The 21,713-nt window shown below is 49.3% G+C and overlaps 1 protein-coding gene and 1 long non-coding RNA gene across 9 annotated transcripts; both read right to left on the bottom strand.

Annotated features, from left to right (window-relative positions):
- Nucleotides 1-168: 168 nt before the first annotated feature.
- TMPRSS6 (transmembrane serine protease 6) lies at nt 169-21,218 on the bottom strand. Of its 8 annotated transcripts, none has more exons than XM_055808513.1 (18): nt 20,504-21,217; nt 18,753-18,909; nt 18,422-18,564; nt 18,160-18,227; nt 16,752-16,936; nt 13,967-14,008; nt 12,837-13,041; nt 12,346-12,482; nt 11,660-11,772; nt 11,338-11,447; nt 10,163-10,308; nt 9,126-9,224; nt 6,856-6,969; nt 6,412-6,558; nt 5,548-5,716; nt 3,395-3,666; nt 1,983-2,119; nt 169-1,282 (listed from the first exon to the last, which is right to left on the bottom strand). In XM_055808513.1, the coding sequence occupies exons 2-18, from the start codon at nt 18,898-18,900 to the stop codon at nt 1,124-1,126; spliced, it is 2,394 nt and encodes a 797-aa protein (XP_055664488.1). In that variant the 5' UTR covers nt 18,901-18,909; nt 20,504-21,217; the 3' UTR covers nt 169-1,123. The 8 variants fall into 8 exon arrangements, with proteins under 8 accessions (XP_055664488.1, XP_055664491.1, XP_055664490.1 ...); XM_055808516.1 differs by having other exon boundaries at nt 6,442-6,558; nt 20,504-21,216; XM_055808515.1 differs by lacking the exon at nt 20,504-21,217 and adding an exon at nt 20,405-20,474.
- On the bottom strand, nt 10,524-11,330 carry LOC129784757 (uncharacterized). The gene is made up of 2 exons (XR_008747826.1): nt 10,667-11,330; nt 10,524-10,633 (listed from the first exon to the last, which is right to left on the bottom strand). It is a non-coding gene; the product is annotated as an uncharacterized LOC129784757 (long non-coding RNA).
- Nucleotides 21,219-21,713: the final 495 nt, after the last annotated feature.

Genomic DNA, 21,713 nt, shown 5'->3' with positions numbered 1-21,713 from the left:
GACCACCTATCTGGCTAGCATATTGACCCCACTGTGCCTGGGGGACAGCTGAGCGGGAGGCAGGGGTGTGGAAACTTTTCCCATTGCCAGTTTCAGTATTGGAGTTTGGTCGAAAAGATACAAACCCCAAGATAATTTTTAACAGAGTAAGGCAAACTAGAGCCAAAAAAGGCTTCAAATTAATTTTATTTCTAATTCCAGAGAGTGGCCCATTTTATACACACACACACACACATACACACACATATATATCTATTTTTAGTAAAAAACCCAAACCCATAGCAGTCACTGTTTAAGCACTGTGCCCTGAAGCCTTCTCCTTCACCTCCTGGATTATCTGAGTTAGGAGATGGAAGCAGCTGAGACACCCTCATGTTAAAGGTATTTGGAAGGGCTGAGGGACGGGATGGGAGGCTGCTCCAGTGTTTTTACACTGAGGGCCAGGGCCAGTCCCTGAGGAAAGTGCAGCAGCGGAGGCTGGGTGCTGCGCCAGCAGGGAGGCAGGACACGCGCCTGGGGGGTGTGATGCTGGTCTCATGCCTGGGAGTCAGTGAGACGTGAAGAGTTGCCTGGCTGAGCTGAACAACCCTGAACAGCACATGCCAGCTAAGAAAAGAAGCAATTAGGGAGATGGAAGAGGAGGAGTGATGGGAGGGGAAGGGGGAAGAAGGATAAGCAGCAGGAAGGAAGAGGGAAGCAGATTGATTTCACGGTTACTGAAATCTAACTACATCAGTCACATTTTCTTTCAGCAAATGTTCCAGCATAAGAGTGTGGCTGAATCACATGGTTCATGGAAAGTTCAACTCCCCTTGTTCCTTTCCTCAGAAATGAGCAATATGGGACCATTGCCGTGTGTCATGTTACCCCTGCCCCCAGATGTTTTGGATGGATGGCCTAAAAACATCTCGGGATGCTCCCTGGGAAGCACTGACAGGGAAGAGGGTCTGCCTGCCTTTCTCTACAATCCCCACGGCAGGCTTTTTTTACCCTGCTCAGAAGACCATCCTGGGTCTGACAACATCCCACACAGAAACTCTCTTTCTCTGACAGGCAAGTAGGATTAGAAATAAGTGCCACGTGAATGTAGGTCTGATGGGGAGAAGGCAGAGATGCACTTTTCTCAGCTCATGGTTTGGTTCATCCAGCCCAGCACTTGAGTGATCCTGGTGTATACTCCATAGTGATTTGGACGTGCGCATCCCATTCCCCAGCTGACCAAACCAGCCAGAAACCACCTGCCACTGGGTTCCTTGCAGGCCAGTGGACCTCCAGAATCACCCTAGAGAAAAGGAAAGAACAATGGGGTGATGGTGATCAACCAGCTTCTCCTGCTGAACGATTATACCAGCTCTGAGTCCCTCTGTATGCAGGTTCCTGTATCCCCTCAACTCATGCCTGGGACATCTGCAACACTTCTTGTATCTTAAGCAGATGTCAAAACCAGTCTCTAGTGCAAACATCTGACCCATTGTTGCATTCCTTCATCATGCAAATTCCTCCCCTCTAGCCGGGTCCCAAGAAGCTGACTGCTCTATTTTTCTTTATGCTCTGTGTGGCATTTCTAAACGTGTGGAGTGCAAGGAAGCTGGTGGAATTTAAGTGGATACCCGGAAGGATGAGAGACAGAGGAATTCCTTGAGATTGATAGTAATGAAGGAACAGACAGGTTACTGCGTGTGACGGATGCTGAATAGGCTGATGGGGTAAGACGCTTATGTAGACATGTGACTTGAAAGTGGGAGGTAAAGAGTGGACAATGGGCTGAAATGAGAAGAGAAGCTTAAATGTTTTTGGATCCTTTCTAAGGCAAAGGTGCTGGGAAGAAGTGGTCCTGAGGGCTGTGGTTGGCCACTTAGATCAGAGGAAGTGTTGGGGGATTCAGGCATTTTAAAGTCTTTTCACACTCATTTTAATTTATGGAGACTAGGGACACACCCCACCTCTGGTAGTCAACCCTGATCCCACAACTCCTCAGTCACCTGGCAGGCATCTTTCTTGCCCTTGTGGTACCCAGCACACAGCATCCTGGGAGAAATCATGTAGTGATAGGCCTCACTGCAGATGTCCTGCTGGATGAGCTGCACGTCCACCTTCTGCAGAACATTGCTGATGTGCCCTGAGGGGTAGAGCACCAAAAGTAGTGCAGGTAAGCAATGGTGGAGCTTCCCACCGTTTACCATGATCCCCCAGCCCATGCCCATCTCACTGCATGCTGAAAGCTGCCATCTGAATTCTGTTCTGCTCTCCACTGGCCTCACAGTCTCTGACTTTGCTAGCAGAGCACTTCATCTGCATGGAACAAGTAACATTCCCCTTCAGTCCCTTTTCCTACAGGAACATAGTGTGAGCACTTCAGCTTTTTGGGACAAGGGGGATTCTGGTTTGGGGAAACCTCTGGGATGTCAGAATTTTGGGTTTGATTCTCATTGACATGGATGTTAAGTCCTTCCAGTTAAGTGTGCAACCCAGGAGTGTCCAGTTCTGGATAGATACATTTAGGAAGCAGCTGGAGCAAGTGTGTGAGTGAGTGAAGGCACCCAGCTGACCTGGGTGAACACATCTATATTCCTGTGCCATGCACTACTAGAAAATAGCTTGTTTTGCTGGTCCTGTGGGGAGGGAACATGAAGGTTCCATACCTATGCAGCTAAACTCTTCCTGACAAAACAGAAGGGATTCATCCATACCACACCATGGGAACAGGTCTTGGCCCATGCTGTCCCCTAGTAGTGTGTGGGTCCTATGTGGTCAAAATGGTCAAATGGTCCCAGGGCGCATACTAATAATTACACAGTGTGATCCTCAGGGGACCCTGCACTGCTCCCATTGAATATACTGGTGTTGCTGGGGGGACCCAGGTCCTAGAGTCTTTTACATTGGGAAAATGTTGCTGCAGGGGCCACAAATGGGTGTCCCCATGAGATCCAGTCCCAGTTTGATGAAGAGCAGTGTTTCTATCTCAGCTCTTTCCATTCGGGCACTGTCTCTGGGGAATGACCCAACAGGATCCCACATGTCTATGTAAGCATAGGGTTGAGCTTTGAGACTGAGGCTGCTCCATGCTGTGACCATGGTTCAACAACCACTAGACAGACCCCTAATTCCTGAAGGGCTATTCTAGTTTTTGGATGAAGGAACACATGCTGTCCTCATACAGATTACCAGACTTTCATGCCTGCCTCTCCAAATGAGGTTTCAAAGCACTCAACAGGTAACTTTGGCCAACCTGTGACCCAAAATCAAAGGGTGTGAAGGTGATAATAAAAAAAATTCAAAAAGCATAATAACGCTTTGAGGTGAACAGAAGCCTAGTCAGCCTACCCCACATCTGAACCTATGTTTCCACCTTGGCTCTGCTACAATAGGCCACCAGCAAAGACCTTGCACCTACCACCTTCCTTGAGGGCTCCCCAGCCAGTGATCCAGCAATGACGACCAGGCTCAAAGAGGTGAGAAGGAGCAGGCAAGCAGATGGGCTGGATTAAGGGTGAGATGATCACAGGATGGTCCAGCTGGAGCAGGGCCACATCATAATCATGGCTGTCCTCCTCGTAATAAGGGTGGAGGAAGAGGCGGATCACCTTGAAGGACACCTCTGTGTGACTGGTGGCATTTTGCAAATATTTGCCCAAGTAAACAGTCCAGATGGAGGCAGAGGCCAGTCTGGAGGACACAGCAGAGAAGATAACTCATCACACGAACGGAAAAGGATGGGTGGAACCTGACTGTTTCTGTTGCAGTCTTTTGAGGAGTCCGATATGGATGATCAACTCCTTCAGTGGGGTGTCTTTTTTTATTTGGCTACTGATTTCAACAGACTAGGTGGGACATCTCTTTGATGCCTTGAACACGTGTACAGTGGGACTAACTTTGGGCAGACACTCATACACCCAGGCAACTCGCTCATATTTGCTTCTTATCCTTAGCAAAGCAGGCTAAAAGGTGTATGAAGATGAGGCAAGCAAGTGGGGCTGGTCATGTGCAAGTGACTATGACAGGACAGAGAGCAAGAGCTGAGCTGGTGAAGCAAAGCTGCAAGGAGGAGACATGGAGGTGCAAGCTCTGAGAAATTTCTAAGAGGGAGTGAAGTGAGAAAAGCAGCTCAGAAGTGAAGGCATTAAAAGGCATGACAGCCCTTTACAGAAACAGGGGCTAAAGCTGGGGACGGCCTAACAAGGTGACACCTCTGAGAAGAGAACAGCTAAGAGCTAACAGCCAGGGGAGACCCTGTCCCCAGCAGGAGGTTGAGGAGCAGAGAGGAGCTCACCCTAGACCAGATCAGGAGGAAGCAGGAAGATGTCTGATTTTAGGCTCCGAGTCCTGCCTACCCTTTGCCTTACACATGCTGTTTTCTCCCACACTGCGCCTCTGGGTACAAAGAACTCCCTGGGCTGGTTTGACCATCTCTCTTGCTCCAAACTCCCCTTCAGGACCAACCTCTAGCCTATTGTGTGCACAGGCAGATGCCCATAGCACAGTCCACCCCAGGCTGCTGCTGTTCTTCTGCTCCTCTTTTCCCTTACTTCTTATCTCTCACACCACTTAGTTTCTCTCCCTGGCAGGTGCACACACATGCCATTTAACAGGGCTGTGCTGGCTCCATCCATCCTGCACTGGGACACTCCGGAATGGCCAAATCCAGCCCACATGGACCACTTGAAAGGCCTGCTTCCAGTACTGGGGGGCTTCCTTGCAGGGTTGTAGGACACAGGTAGGAGGAGCACGGCAGGAGCAAGGTGAGGTGAGAAGCGCAACTGCAAAGCAACCCCAGTCCTACCAAGGCTAGTGTCACCATACCGAGGATGACCAGCAGCTCCTCCTCCCCAAGCTCCATAGCATCAGGAGGGAAGGGCAGCTGGGGAAGTCCAGCAGTAGTAGCTTGGGAGGTGGGGGACCCCCACTGGCTCACTGGTAGAGAAAAAGTGGAGTTTGGAGGAGGTGGAGACTGGGTCTCAGGGTGCACATTCCTTCCCCGCCCAGCCCTGTCACCTAGCAGAGCTGTGGACCTTCCTCCCCCTCACTTCTTCCTAGTTTGAAAGAGTGAGTGAACCGCCGATTGGTATGTTACTGCTGCTGTTGTGGTATGTACACTGGTGGAAGGAACTAGGGGAGAGACTGTGCTTCCCCTGAAAGAGCACGCCCCAAGGGTGGGCAGCATGAGACCCAAACAGCATCCCCCATAGGTAATGTTATCCTGGCTCCATCCTAGCACATGCTGACACCTCCAAGGTTTTCACAGCATGGGGACAAGCCAGAGCCAAAGCAAAGGTGGAGGTGTGAAATGTCTTCCACTACCATTGCCCTCCCAAAGCTGCTCTGTGAATCTCAGCACTGCCCCTTTTTCCCTGCACGCACACCCAAATACTAGTGTGTGTATCCATACCCCTTTCTCCAGCTCCAAGCCACAGACAAGCATGGCACAGGTGCCAGATGAGAGGTGCAGCTGCCCCATGTCATCTTCACAAGCTGCATGATCCTCCCATCATGCATGACATGGAAAACAATGCAAATCCTCCTGTCAGGTACCCTCCCCTCTCCATTTACCTCTCATCCTGGAAGCAGTGCGCAGCTGAGATCACCCAGCGATCAGCAACGAGTGTTCCCCCACAAATGTGGCGTCCCCGAACTTGCAGGCTGGCCTGCCACGGCCATTCCCCTTCCACAGAATTCACACCACCCACAATCCTGCTGAGAGGGGCTTGCAGCCCACAGTCTGAGGAGAAGGAGACACAGCAGGTACTTCAGGGGAGGAAGGGAGCATAATATGCTGTGCCTGCCCTTCATTTCCTACTTAATTGACTGAAGAGTTTGACTTCTAATCCCTTGCCTAACCCAGCCAGCAGATGCTTCATTTACTGTCCAGGACAGGTCTAGTGAGCGCTCCCTCCCAGTGGTGCCCCCGCTGATGCCTGCACAGCCTCAGCCCACCTCCGGCTGCAGCCTGGGGATGCTTTGGAGCAGCACGCTGTCTGTGCTACCTGCTGTGCTGCTGGGGAACCCTTGCAGTCATTTCCTTTCACTCCCCACCAAGGGTCCAGAAAAAACAAGCAGGGAAATCAGAACACAAGCTCTCTCCCTGCCTGTGATCATGCAGTCATGGGTGATTTCACTGGAGCTTTGTAGGATAGCGTTACTTCACACACACCAGCATAGTGGTCCAACAGGCAGCCTGGGGTTAGGACCTGGCCTGTGAGACATGTCTACCTGGCCTGAAGGAGATGGGGAGCAGCTGTCCAAAGAGTAAGCGCCTGCTTACAGCTCAGCACAGAGCTGGCTCATTGCTGCTGCCACTGCTGCTGTGGGGCTGGGGTAGGGAGAAGGTGATGGAACGATGGAGGGTGGGTGCTTATGCTGGGGTGGTGGGGGGAAAAAGGGATGACTTGCAGCTACGTGGCATCCTGAACCTGCCTGGATGATGTGTGACTGAGTGTTCCTCACCACAACGCTTCTCATCGGAGAGGTCATTGCAGTCTGCAGTGGTGTCACACAGGGGGTTGGGTTTCTTCACACAGGTCCCATCTTCACAGCGATAGGTGAAAGGACCGCAGGGGACCCCTGCAAAGAGGAAGGGGAGCCAAGGCTGAGGGATGTAGAGGCTGAGGTTGTAGATGCAGCCTGAAGTCCTTTGAGTGGAGGGAAAAAGGCAACAGAGAGCTTGGGGGAGCTCCATAAATGATGACGGGGAATTTCCTGAGCATGCTTGGTTAGCTACAAACAGAGCAAATGTGGACAGGTTGGGCACATTGACCCCTAGCTGGTGCCCTTAGCTCACAAGAGGGAAGTATGCTACTGACAGCCCTGGCTCGAGTGTAGGGGAAGGTATTTGTCAGCCCAGCATTGTCCCCTCCCTACCTTCACTGCACTGCTCCTCATCGCTCCCGTTGGTGCAGTCCAGCTGCTGGTTGCACACCCTGCTGAACTCGATGCAAGTGCTGTCCTCGTGGCACTGGAACTTTGCAGGACACACTGTGTGGGAGGGAAGCGCCCAGGAATTGGGCACAAAAGACAAGACATCAGGTGTGAGATCAGGCTCCCAACTGCACCAGTAAGCTCTGCAACCTCTTCCCTGACCTCATGAGGTGTTCTTAAGGCCAGCTGCAGTCTAGTGAGCTGTGAGTCTTTGCCTGCACCCTGTCTTACACTTTGCTGATGCTGGCTTAACTTTCCTGGATTTCTTGGCTTGGCCTCAGACCTGCCTCATCACCATGGACTTGCCTTGATGTCACTGGACTCTTGGTTGACCCCAGATTGCCATCAGCAGACCTGATCTGCTTGCCTTGTTCAGGTTCTGTAGGACTGCATTCTCTCTGGTAAGGTCACTGTTCTTCCTGCCTTGACGTCACCTTCAGCTCATGGATCACCTTCCCTTACAGAGCAGCTGCTCTCCTTGCTCGTGGGTAGGTGAGTCCTGGACAATAATGGATTCTTCAGTGTCCATGAGCTCTGATAGCTGCTCAGGATGGAGATGGGCCTAAGGTGCCTACCCATCATGGAGTCTGACTTCTGATTATACATTTTCATAGCAGGAACTTGTTCTGTGTTTGTGTGTATCTATGTACAGTACCAAACATGATGGGCCAGTACCTCCCAGGCATTTTCTTACTGCAATGGCTGTAATTTTTTCAGTAATTAGCATGAGGCTTCCAGATAGCTAAAGGCACATGAAGGTCTGAGGCAATGTGAACACTGATTTTAAAGACAGGGACTGTTGCATACAGACACGGAGAAATAAGCAGAGATGCAACAGCGGCAAGAGTGCAAGAAAGGAAAGAAATCACAAAGTTTCTATTTTCTTTTTCAAAAATAAAGGGATGTTGGAAAACACTGAGGAACAAAAATGCATTTTGTTCACTGTGGTCTGTGTTAACTTGTGGAACTGAGTGATACACGATATCCCTGGGGTCAAGATGATAACAAGATTCAAGAAAGAATTAGTTATTCATAAGGATGCATATGTATCCGTGTCTACATGAGGGAAGCAAGCAAGCCCTGATGTCAGACAGCTGGATGATTGGACAGAGTGCACTGTCGGCAAGACTGCAGTCAATACAAAACCCAACACTGGCAATGCTGTGAGAGCTCTCACATTTCCAGAACTGAGTTAAAACTTCCTTGAGAAAGATTTCTCCTTCCTCCCTCCCTCCCTCCCTCCCTCCCTCCCTCCCTCCCTCCCTTCCTTCCTCCCTTCCTTCCTTCCTTCCTTCCTTCCTCCCTTCCTTCCTTCCTTCCTTCCTTCCTTCCTTCCTTCCTTCCTTCCTTCCTTCCTTCCTTCCTTCCTTCCTTCCTTCCTTCCTTCCTTCTGCTTTTCTATAACTGCCTTTAAATCTTTCAGAATTGGCCACTGTCTCCAGTGGTTCAGGGAACTTTCTGTCTGTGAAAAAACAGCTGTAGGGGACAACTAATGAAGAATTAGTGGTGGCAGCGATGTGATGAGCCCCCCACCCCCCACCAGAGATGGGAGAATAGATGAATTAGGTGTCATGCCTGAGCCTGAATAGCTGTTTCTATGAGAATGGGGCTTTGCAGGAGTCCTGGGATGCTGGGGATGGTGTCCGCATCAGCACTAACTGCTGTTGGCACGATGGCTGATCTAGGACTTGGATGCTCCCAAAATGGGTCGAAATATATGGGTAAGGCTCTCTACAGATCAAGTGTCACAAATGGCCTGGGGGGGAAAGGGAGAGAGCAGGGCAGCGGGTGGGTTTGGGGAGGTGTGGGCAGGGTGGGAGGGTTGGAGGAGGATGCTGAGAGGTATGACAGCAGAGGGGGCTGTGGCCCAGGGCTGAGCCGGATTGTCGTGCCTGGGTAGGGGCAAAGCAGGGCAAGATGGGGGACAGCCTGGGCAGGGGGCTTCTTGCAGGCTGCCTGGAGCCCTCGGTGCATGGGTACTAGGGTGTTGTCCCAGGAAGGCTGTGCTGTGCACAGGAGCAAGAAGTCTTGCTGTTCCTTCCCGAGTAGGCTTAAGCCATACAGCTGTGGGGATGAGGCTTTTAAGCTTCTAGAGGGAGGTACGAGGCTGTACCTAGGCTAACTGAATCTGTACCATCTCTGTCTTCCCTTGAAGGAGCAAGGGGCTGCGTGCTGCTGAGACCAGGGACCAGCAGGGAGAAGAAATCACTCACCACAATTTCTCTCATCCAGCCCGTTGGGGCAATCTTTGATCCCATCGCAGGCTGGGACGCACAAGCCGTTCACCAAACACAAGAACTCCCCAGGACAAGCTGTGAAACCACCAAAGAGTAGTTAGTCACCAGTGACTGGAAATGTTCTTGCACCAGAGCCCTGTGGTTTGAAAATGGAGTGTGGAGCTGCACACCTTCCTGACTGCATATGTGCTGCAGCAGTGTGCTGTGGCACTTGCTGTGCTCCCCAAAACCTGCCACGTCATCTGCTCTGAACAAGGGCAAATGGAGCCAGCCTATGCACCAGAGAAAGGAGGGCTTTTCCCCGCTTCCCATTGTACCAATGGGCAAGAGCCAGGACAACCACCGCCTGGTATGCTGTATGTCTGGTTTAACAGTGTTTCAGGACTCCTAATGCTGCAGGAAAGCTGAAACAGGTTCTTTGGAATTATTATTAAAACTTGGTTGGGGCCTTGAAAGGTTGGTGTTAGACACGTGTTGGCAGGTGCGTGTATTCAGGGGTTGGTGTGCGTTACAGGCGCCTTTAGGAGTGAGATGGAGAAACCTTGGAAAGACAGACTGTGGGTGTGCATTTGCATATGTGCATATGTGTATTTATGTATGTTTTCATTTGTCTCTCGCTTGCATGGATTCCAAGGTGAGCAGGAAACAGCTCTAAGAGCTCTTGTAATTGAAATAAAAGTCACTTCAAGCTGGAGGTGGTATCTCATTGAATTCTCAAGAGCAGTCCATGATGTGGGCATTGGGGTGGGACTGTAGACAACTCTCTGACCTGGTGTTTTGGTGCATGGATGCTCTGGCAACATGTGGCCACATGTGCAGAAGCAGCTTTACATGTAAATGCCTCTTCTTTTTGAGACATCAGTGGTGTGTGCATCACTGATTTGTGAACACGTGCCTGATAGGCAGATGGCACCTAGGGCTCACGGGACATGTCATGTGTTTCTTCTAATACAAGCCAAGTGCACAGGGGCTGTTACCCAGCTACTAAGGAGCAGGGAGGAGCCTGAACTTACAGTCAGATTGGTTGTACAGGCTGTAAGCTGCCTGTACGCCAGGGCCGGTTAAGGAGATCTGTGAGGTGAAGGTGATGGTAATGTCAACAGAGGACGTGACTGGGATCCGCTCAGCGTAGGCTTGCAGGGTCCGCAGGCCACACAATCTGAGGAGCAAACACAGGTGGGGTGTCTTGGGCAGGGAGGAAGGAGAAGACAACAAAGTGGGGCAAGGGGTCTCTGTGGGAAGGGGGACACACAGACTGGGTGTGGGGGGAAGCCAGGAAGGCAAAATACCTTCAACATGGCATGAGACCCAGAGTTCAGAGTGACCCTACTATCTTTGGACATTTCCCACTTTCTGGGCAAGGGCACAAAGCAATTCCATTCTCACGTTTATCTTCCATGTCGTAGAAACTGCGGTGCTGACAGTTTAAGAGAGGATGTCAGGGAGAGGAGAAGTGGAAATCCTAAGCAAGGGGAACAGAGCTTCTGGATCAGATACTCCAGAGGAAAAGAAGTTACCCCCCACAGGAGCAGTGGAGAGAAAGTTAATGAGATGGGCTGGGGGAAGTCTTGGATGGAAAGGGGCAATTTTGCAGTAAGTGGGAGAAAAACAAAAGCCATAGGTCTAACCATCTCAGAGCCTGCTTTGAGGAGGTGGGAGCCCAGCATCTCCCAGTCCTTTGTGCCTGGGGAGGGGTGGGCTGCAGCCCCAGCTGTGTATGGATGCTAATTTTGAGAAGTCTTGCAGGGGGAAGTGGCTGTAGTCAAAGCAGGAGGATATGGAGCTAGGCGGAAGATCTGTATGGAGGTGGATGCAAGGCAATGGCACACACAGATAATATTGCAGAGGTGGTGACAGGCAGATTTGCAAACACAGGAGACGTGGGAGGACACCAAGGTTACACAGACAAGAGAAAACTAGGAAGCCTGATGCAAACAGCAAGACAGAGAAGGCAGGCTGGTGGCTCAAAGCAAATTTGTAAGAAATGTGCTCATTGAGAAGCCTGTGAATAAGAGAAGTTAAAAAAGTAGAAAAACAAGAGGCACCAGCACAAACTGTGGCCACTGAGTGTGGTGATAGGCTCTCCTTCCTCAGACCCGGTGGCTGAAGTGAGCAGGGAACATACAGAGATTCAATCCCAGTTTAATCCCAAGTGTTTAGTAAGAGAAATCAGGACCCCAGCACACACCTTCTGTTCTGAATTATCCACTGGCCTTGGGTACAGGGCAGGTCGTGCGTCTGTCTGCTGAGTGCGTAGGCATCGAACCACAGGGTGACCCCATAGTCAAGAGATGGGACCTGCAGGCAAGGGGGTCCAGAGCAGACTGTAGATGGATCCTATGAATGCTGCAGCCCACTCATATGACAGAAATGAGCAGGGTAGGTGTGAAGGGGAGAGACGCTGATTCACACATTGCAAGCCAGAGCACTGGTTGTATTCCCTGCCTAATGCGGGGAGTGCCGCACGGGTTTCAGGGATGGGGTGGATGCTCTTGTGAGAGCTGGCTTACCGTCATGTGCCAAGTGCACTGCGTGTTGGGTGAGTAGTAACTGGGGTAGTGTGGGGTGCCAATCTTTCCCTGCAGCTCCAGGCCCTCCTGCAGAGTTATATTCACTTCGCAGGCTGTAAATACAGATGTTCAAAGCTCTGCTACCTGGCAGCCGAACCCATTGGACTCATGCCATTTACTCATCCCATTGCAAGAAGGCAGAAATGGGGCTTCAAGACCTGATGCTAAAGGTGACTAGGACATTCCACCATTCCCCTTCAAGGGGCCATTTCTACTTGGCAAGACTTTTAGCCTCCTCCTCTTGTCCAGAGAAGGGTAATGGTAACGTATATTGCTGTTTTAGATTCTTATGTTGAATTGACATTTATCTGCAAGTGCATCTGGACACGATGTCCAGGCCAAACCTGGTCTGTCCATGCATGAGAGCTTGGCCTTCTCTTAAAGTATCACAATCACTCATTCTGCTTGCCAGAGCCAGGGCTGTAAAGACTCGAGCCAGATGCTGATGTATGAGTCCAGGTGAGAGAGCAACATCTAACCTGCTTTTTACTGATCACCTCTACCCTTGCAATCTAGAGTGAATTCTGCCCCTAATGGGGATGGAGTACCTCTAGAAGTTGTGATGTTGTAGGAGATAACCTGTGTCCTTCCTGTATCTATGGCCACCCTCCTCTAGCCTTTCTCACCTTCGAGGGGCACTGCCTGCACTGAGAGGATAAAGGGGTCATAGTAGCTGTACATGGCTTTCTTCCACACAACGGACATGACAGGGCCAGATGAAAGGATTTCCACGACGGGCTCCTGCCGGCTGCAGCCATAGATCCTCAGAGGAAAAAGATAAAAAGATGGGAGTGAAGCAAGCAACAAACTAATGGAAGAGAAGAACGAGAAAGAGACAATGGAGGTCTGTGTTATCCTCAGCACATGCCTGCTGTGAGGCACTAACTCAATCAAATAAAAGACCAGCAGAGAGACAGCTCATGCTGCTGTAATCTCTCAGGCTGCATGGCTGGCTTTGTGATATCCCACATCAGTGACTTTAGATGATCAGCAAGAGGCAGGTTCTGCATCAAAGAGAATTTCCTCTGATGTAGTCTAACACCTTCCCCTGCTGTGGTGTGTTGTGCCATCCTGCACGGCTTCCCTGTGGTGCGTGCCCTGCTCAGGAGCTACCTACGAGGTGATGAGGTGTTTCTCTAGTGGCCCAGCTGCGTCATACATGGCCAGGCGGTCCCTGCAGTCTGGGAGAGTCCACTCCAGGCGTAGCTTGATCATATAGCCCTTGAGGCCGTGGAGGTGCCAGAGACAACTGGAGGCCAGGTAGTCAGGGCCCTCCAGCCTTAGAACATCATCCTCTTGGACGTAGCTGTACCTGTAGCAACCTGGATCCGAGGGAAAGATAGAGGGCTTTAAACCTCAGGGTGATGTGAATGGATGCAAAGGGGGACTTAGGGGTGGTTGTAAGGGAAATAGTGTGAGCCCTATTTCAGGGTAAGGCTGACTCATCCCAGTGATCTCAGTTTACTTTTACATATGTTGTGGTGGCACTGGTCCCCTCATACTGTTGCCCCAGTTTCTTTCTATAAGAAAGCCTCTTCCTTGGTTAAGCTAGTGTTACCTCAGGCTTTAAATATCAGCACAGCACAGTTATCTTCCTCTGGCTTTATTTTCTTTTTCACCTCTTTCTCCTCTCATCCTCATATTCTTCCCAGCTTTACATCCCCCTCATCTGATTTCCAGATTTCAGCAGGCTTCCAGACCAGGATTTTTGAGTAAAAGTCAGTTTAAAGGTAAGTTTCTAATAGCATATCTAATGCAAGCTGCCAGCCACAGCACTTACAACACTGCCTGAAATTACTAGAAGCATCTTCAAACAACACTAAGACAACAGAGTCCAAAATGATGGACAGCACATCCTGTGCAGAGCCATGTAGGAACCCACCCACCCCACTCAGCAGTTTCATGGGGCCTGGAAATAGCACTGTTGTACCAGTACACCAAGCTATTTGACAGGACTCATTAGGACAGGGACAAGACTAAGGTGGCTGCGCTGCCCCTGGGAGCTGGTGTCTCTGCACAGTGTTGTGCTACTGGGGCAGAGGTGTCAGAATGCTCGGAGCCATTCAACACATAGCTGCATCATGTAGTTTGGATCTGGCCAAGCAGCAGCACTGATGCTCCCTTGCTACTGTTCTCATCTCCCCTTCCCAGGACTTACAACTCCAGGAAGCCAACAAGCTTTCCGTCCCCTGTAAAAATCCCTCCCATAAAGTCACAAACTCAAAAAGAAAGGAAAAGATAGCCTACCCAGAGTGGATTTCAGCACTACTATGTCTTTCACACTGGATTCTGTTAGAAAGAAAATATATAAAGGAAGATAAACAAAAAGATAAACTGGTAGTGTCTGAATGCTAGCATGGCAGGTGAGGGCTCCCTCCCTTCATATGTAAGTGACTCACAATTTTGGCATGGGACATCCTCCAGGCACTTCTCTGTCTGCTCTCAGGGACTTGTTTCAGTCATGCCTTTCCCACCTCATCTCTCTGGGAAATCTCTCTAGCCTTTGCTCCGAATCCAACAGCCCCAATTCGTGCTTTCCAGCCCACCATGGGCTTCTCTGCCTTTTTTCTTTGCCTGTTTTCATGTGCCTCTTCCCCTTCCCAGGAGGGCTGGGCATTGCTTCAGGCAGCCATTCCCTTCCTCTGCCAGCCAATCCTACTTCCCAGTGCCTTCACCACCTGCTGACCCTTTCCCTGTTCTCCCAGTTTTATACATACACACACACACACACACACACACACACATATATAGATATAATCCTCACTCCCTCACTGCAAAGTTTGGGAGTTACTGAGGGTGGGGAAAGAGGTCTTTTGATGACCACTGTTTGATGAGCTACTCAGCATACTTAGAGTCCACCTCTGGAGAAGGGAGATATGGAGAAAACCACCAGCAAAGACCATAAATCTGTGGAAAAGAGAGTCACAGGGTGCACAACACTTTTAGGAGAGCTGGGCTTTGCTCCAGCCTCCCAGCTGAACTGGAACTGGTCAGAGATCAGGTGCTGCTGGGAGTAATTGCCAAAATAAAAGACACCATGAGGTCAGTTGGGTGTGAGAATTGTTATTGGGGGCTTGCCTAGGTCAAGGCTTTTGGTCTTCTGTAGGTCCTAAGCAGAGTTTGCAATTCTGTGGGGAGAGTGGAGCAGTTTTGTCATAGGAAAAACAGATGTTGTGGAAAGACAATCCTGTAGGCATAAGGCAGGCTCCTAGAGAAGCTCATGTGCTGTAGGGAAGGATGTGTGCTGAGCTGGTGTTAAGTACTCTTTTATCTGAAGGTAATAAAACTGACTTTCTGTGAGGAGGAGGAATCCCTGAAACTCGCTGGGGGAAAGGGGGAGCCAGTGTCCTGGGCTGAGTGTAGCAGTTAGTAAAAACAAAGCACTGGAGAGGCTGGAGAGGTTCCTGTGCTGGTCCATGGTTTGCAGCTCTGTGTCTTAAGGCAGGCTGCAGCCAGACTTAGTGTTTAGAGCTAAGCAGGTCAGCAAATGAGTCTGTCAGAAAGCAATGATGTGCTAATGACTTGCTATTAGCTATCTATTTTTTACCTCCAGTTTTACAGAGCAAATGAAGGCAGAGGTTAAGCCACTGGCTTGAGGTCACCCTGGCCGAGCAGTAGAAGAGGTTTCTGGCTCAGTTGCTAAACTGTGCTTCTGACCGGAGAGGGAGGCAGAAAGGACTAGGGAAATCAGAAGGAGCTGGAGAAACTACAGAGGGTGTGTTAATGCCAAAATAGAAGTGTGGTCTGCTGAAATGAATAAAACAGTAAAACAGATGTGAAGGGAATAAGAAGTAACTGGGAGCAGCCAAAAGAATAGCACCATCACTTGTGTTTATGAGTTACATTATGAAGTGAGTAAAGAAAGGGGAAATGCTAGATGGGCTGACTTGGAAGCATTCAGCATATTATCTTATGGTATCTTTCTTAAGTTTATTTAAACTGACTGAGCATAAGGTCTGGTCTGCTGGAAAAAAGTTGTAAGTAGAAGTGACTGATGGTAACTGGAGGAGGAGATGTCTTTATGAGATGCTAACGCAGCTTAGGAACAAGATCCTAACATGGTGGTCTAGATAAAGGAGAAAAAATAATTTTGAGGAAGTCAAATTTTCTTTCGGGACATCAAAATATGACACCCAAAACAAAACAATTAAGAAGTGGAGGGAAAAATTAAAATATGGATGGGATATATTAACGTAAGATTCACCTTAGAAAAATGCAAGACAACAAATCTGGGGAAAAAGGCTTGGGAATGTAACATTTTGTGGGAAGAAGAAACTTGGAAATGAGAGTCTCAAAGGGAGAGAAGAAACACAATGTATTTTAAAACCTCTGAGGTTTGGGGCTCTGTAAGAGGGATCAGCTCAGGCTAAGAAGTTAAGTCCCATTGCAAACACCAAACACAAATTCCATTGGACTTGGATGAATTTAATATAGTCAGGTCCCTAGTTCTTTATCTAACACCTATTTTAAAGAAGTCCTGTAGGGATGGCTTTTTAAACAGGCTGTGATCTTCACTGTGGGCAACAATAAATAAACCTTAAAATTATATGTCAAGAACCAAAGTGGCAACAGTGCTTTGTGTCAGAGAAAGATGAGTGGTGACTCAGCTACATTGCCTTTGGTCTTCTCTCAATCAAGTAGCCTGGAATAATCTCCCAAAGGAAAGTAGGCCTAATTGCTTGTTATTTTTGAGCTGAGCTGATCAAAGTCATGACCTGTGTAAGATCTTACTCCACAGAGGCCAAAACTGATGTGAGAAAAAAAAAATTACCTAGCTGGTCATGGTCAGCTGTATCTCCAATAATCTTTAATCCTTCAAAGGAAGGATGCTTTTTTTGTCAGATTTCAGTTGTCCTTTATCAGGAAGAAATACATGTATCTCCTGATCCTCACTTTCCCCCTATCCTCTTCAGGTTTCCTTTATCCTCTTCAGTAGTGACTTCTGGTTTTTTCTCCTAACCTCCTTTCAGCAACTTATAAATCTTGGAGCATTTCTGACTGCTCATGACACAGCTGAGCAGCTGGTACTTACCCAGCAGAACCAGTGAGTCTGGGTTGACCCTGTACTCCATCTGGTAGGACAGGCTGCCCGAGCTGTTGAAGCTGGTGGAGAGCTCTTGATGGAGCGTTGTGTTTACCCTTTCAGCAGTCACCTCCTTCTGCTGACTCTCAGGGATTTGGAGGGCAAACCAGAAGAAGAAGGTCAGAGCACCCTCCCTAACAGAGAAATAGCATGTTAAATATCCTCTCTCTTCTTCTCCAGAATCACTGGAGAGACAAAGCCCAGAGATTAACCTCCCCCTGTTTTTCCACAAATCAGACATATCTGTGCAGGCTTCCCAGCTTGCTGCTGTGACCCAGAAGAACCACTCTGAGTGGGGCAGGAGAGCTGCTATGTCCATGGTGCTGCTTAACGTTCTGTCCTTTGGGAGAGGAAGACATTTTACGCCATCTGTCTTTAGTAATGACCATAGGTGGTCAAATTACTGTGATAATTAATCAAGGCTGGTCTAATGAGTAGTCTCATTTCAGGTAGAAATGACCTTTGGTTACTACTGACCAGGGGTTAAAAAGAAACACTCAAGACTTCATTGTCTCACCTCCCAGTGGTGACAAGTGGATGATTTATGACTCAGTACCTTACCACAAGCCATTAATGCTGGGCAGGCTCAAGCTGCAGGAGGCTGTGACTGGGAAAGCTCTGTTCAACCAGCTGGCAGAGAAAATTGGCTGGGGGAGGGGGAAGAGATGTTGAAACAAACCTTTGTTCAGTAAAAGGCTAGAGGAAGAATTGCAAGTGAAACTTTTCTTTTCCCAGTTGAAAATCGAGTTACATCACAATTGGAATTTTGCTTAGTTGAAGGAAAAATTTAGAGGTGTAGTTTTCCATGGAAAAAAAATCAGAAGCAAATTTATATATCAGTTTGGAAGTTATTCCTGCTTTCCTGATCTACTGTGATGACCTGAAAAGCTGTAGTCCCACATCTTCCCATTTCACTGTTACCCTATTCCCAGGTGGACCATACTTCTTGGCTGGAATACCTTTTCTGGCCTCTCCCTTTTGGTGCCTAGGATCAGGTCATAAAATCACTTTATTGAATTAGACAAATTAATTTCCAGATGCTTAGTTTCTGCTGGGAATGCCAAGCCCAGGGGTGGGTTTTTTCAGATCTTCCTAGTGATTTTTTTTCTCTTGAACTTTTGCCTCTGAAAATTTCTCCGTTTTGGTTATTTATTATGACTTCAGATGAACATGAACATCAAAATAGCCCCAGCCCTGTCATGCTGGAACCATTCTGGATCTGGACTGCCCAGCCCAGCCTAGAACTCATGGTGGGGACTGCAGCAGTTTGTCATGGCCAGAATTCAGTGAAACCAGAGTACAATCGACTGGAAGCTTTCACACACAAACAAGCAAATGTGCTGTGGGTGCTACTCACCCAAAGGCATACACTGTGCTCGAGTTGTAATATCGACCCAGCTCTGTGGCACGAATCAGTTCCTTCAGCTGCAATGAGAATGTTGTCTGATAACTATTGTGCAATGTTACAGTGGCAAAGGAACTATGGCCAACTCTGTGTTTCACCCTTCTAGCTGTACAGACCCACCAAGACTGTCTCTTGGAGGAGGGTACCGGACCCCTTCCTCTTTCTACTCACTGAACTCCCTCAAGGCCAGCTCTGGTCATGAAATTGCCCTCACCATCTTCTGGAGCTTAGCTGACTCCAACCAAAAGGCTCTGGACTCCACCTGCCCAAGGTCCGGGGAGTATTGGCGGTTGAGAACCTGGAGGCTGCCACAGTAGAACTGCAGGATGGCCGGTTCCAGGTGCCATGGTCTGTAGTCTGCCAACAGAAGACACTACTGGATTACCTTGCTGATAAGGTAGAGATAGGGGTAGGAGAGAGGGGTTTACCCGTATATATGAGTCTGTAAAGATCACCCAGAGTCACTACTATGCTTTACGCTCAGCATTGCCTTGACTACACCCCACCCACCTCCTGCATGGGGACAAAACGTGTTGAATTTTTACCTAGGAAATACCAGGTTGCTGCAGCAGCTCCAGCCAGCAAAAGAAAGGCTATCCCAAGGGGCACATAGCGAAGGCAGTCACGTGAGTTAATCTCTGATTTGTCCTTTGAGAGGGAGCTGGCATCTTCCTCCTGTTCCTCAGTCTCCATCAGGTATATCTAGTGACACAGCACACCATGGTCAGGCTGGGTTTTCTGCTTCCCTTTACATCTGTCTCCGGGGGTGCTATGCCATGAGATCTATAGTCTCAACAGATCTGTGTGCTGACTATCAAAGACTTCGCTCAGTGTGAATGTGAGTAAAACTCCTAATTCGGTAGGAGGCAGGCCTCCAGGACAGTGTCCTGTCCGTGCCTCCTGGTAATCCCTTAATTTTCAAAGGTATTTGCTGGGTTTTGCTTCTGCCAAAACCACCAATGAGTACAATAACGAATTTCTCTGGAGACAAACGTGTGGTCCTCCCCCGCTGAGAATTATTTAAAACCTGGTATTTTATTGACCTAGAAATCAATGCAAAAGGAAATTCGTGCCCTCAAATGCACACAGAAGTTGCACAAACCAGTCACAGCCTGGAAGCCTGAAGCTGCACTTTGCTTGCTGTGCCATTTTGCTCTCAGTCCCTAAAAGTGAGCCAACCTTGCCATTCTCACCAGGCTGTCTCAGGGCTAAGCCCATGCTGACACTGACTCACCAGCTGAGCTAGCGAGGAAAGAGCACCTGAGTAACACCCAGCCCTCCACCACATTCTGCTTGTGCCAGGAGACACCTTCTGTCTTCCTTTGCCCCTCATCTCCCTCAGGCTGCTTCTTTTTCTTTCTCCCCTTCCGTCAGCCCCAGACTCTGAGGGTAAGAAATGCCATCGCCCAAGAGAACCATGTTAATCTTCATTATCTCACCTGCCTTCCTTCTCCTTTCCTCTGCTATCGCCCCCAAAGGCTTCCTGTGTTTCTGTGGCTGGCAAGGGATGTGAATGCATTCGTGTGGGAGGGCACAGAGGTCTTGGGGAATGCCAGTGCCCTGTCTACGTGTCTGTGAGTTGTCTTTGTGCCCCGTGGTGCGTATGAGCGTGGGGGCATGAGTGCATGGGAGGGACTTGCTGCAGATGTGAGAAGAGATGGTTGGCCTCATGCACATTTTAGCCTGCACGGATGCCATGGAATGTTCCCACGATAAGGATGAGTGGGCTTCTTCGTCTCCTTGCTTTCCCCTAGTTACTGAGTGCCAAGCCCTCTAGGCTGCCTTCCAACATGGGAACACACTTGTGGAACGTAAGCACCAAATAACTCACTTTAAACCCAGCTTGGTGAACATCAGCACTCGGACAATCAGCTGCACATCTGCTTCCTCTAATACACCCTTCCAGAGAGGTACATGGTACAAACAGGCCCAGCAAAGGCTGCCCTCCCTTGCTTCTCATGGGTCACCTTTCTGGGCAAGCCCTGGAGAGGATCTCCTCCTCAGCGAACCAAGCTGGGTGGAGCAGGAGAGCAAGGGCAATTCTCTGCTATCACAGTATCCCTTCAGAAACAGCGGGCACAAGCAAAGAACCACAGATGGAGGGGTGGGGGGGAGGAGGGCAGGAAGCAACAGCAGCAGAACCACTTTGTTAGATTTGGTGATAGGCACCGGGGTTTCCCCAGAGCTGCAGACCTACCTTTGAAGCCTGCTACTGCCTGTGAGGCCTGGCCCATACCCCTATGCAAGACAGCTTACACACACATGGAATGGGGGAGAAAGGAGGACATCTATTTACCCAAGCTCAAGGTCTCCTCAGCGATCAATAACCTGATGCCATGTCCCTTCAGCTCGGCCTTTGTCCTGCACCGTCCTGCCACGATGGGTCAGTGCACCCTGTACAATGTTTTTTTCTTTTCCAAAATGGAGTTTTTGGAGGCTTGCAGGGCAAGAAGATCTGCAGTCTGAGCAGGTCAAGCCTGAAAAATATCAGGGTAGAGCAGGAGCACCTCCAGCTGTGCAGAGACAAGCAACCCAGAAGGCTGGTGCGGATAGCTTATGTTGTCCTCCTTGGGGGACAGGGAGTTGCTGAGCAACTGCTGTATTTCTTAGCTATCCTCCTTGGTCCCATTGGAGGGAGAGGCAAAATGCAGGGTGTGTGCTTCCTAGCACAAAGATGAAGCAGATGCTGGCTGGCAGGTGTAGAACACTTGAAGGAGGGAAGACAGGAGTAGCCAGCGGGTCCAGTTATCACAGTGGTCTTGCAGATGAAAGCACAGCACGATGTCTCTCAATCCCCACCAACAAGACTGCCTCTGGTCTTCTTGCACTTCTTGCTGCCCAGTCTCCTGACACTGGGCTCCCTGCACGCTGTTGCACTGCTGCTCCCTCCTCCCTGCAACATCTGCTTTTCTTCTAGCCCCAGGTTCTCCTCACCTACCTTGCCTGCACTACCTTCTGCTTACAGCCCTGCAGCTCTGTACGTGCCCCTTTGTTTTTCATGAAAAACAACCGCAATCCAACTAGAGAAGAGTAAATAGAGTTATTCTGTCAACAAATGGGTGGAGGAGATGGGAACATGGACGACTCTTGACCTGGGGCTGAGCTCCAGCCAGTGGCATTGACCTGGGGCTGAGCTCATTTGGGCTCATTTTGGCAGCTGGGCAGGGATAGCTGTTTCCAGCTTTGCCACTGGTTCAGGTTTAGTCTGGGACTGCATAAAGAGCAAAAGCCATTGATGTAGTTGCCTCATGATGGATTTTAGTAGATAAACATTAAATGTGGATGAAAAGCTGCAGTGTTTGACTGGGAATGTGGCAGTGTGCTTATCTTAATTCATTGCTGTATGTATGGGAAACTGAGGCATGCAATGTAAGAAATGCTTCCAGAAAGGCTCAAGAGATTTAAGACACCAGATTTTGATTTTAGAAGTTACGTTGAGCCAAAATTTCCCCAGATAACTGAGGACTAGCTGCATCTTTAGGCATATCTGTATTCATACATAGCAT

This window comes from Falco peregrinus, chromosome 6, assembly GCF_023634155.1.
Source record: "Falco peregrinus isolate bFalPer1 chromosome 6, bFalPer1.pri, whole genome shotgun sequence".
Classification (NCBI taxonomy): Eukaryota; Metazoa; Chordata; class Aves; order Falconiformes; family Falconidae; genus Falco; species Falco peregrinus.
This window is presented reverse-complemented; position numbering and strand designations above follow the sequence as displayed.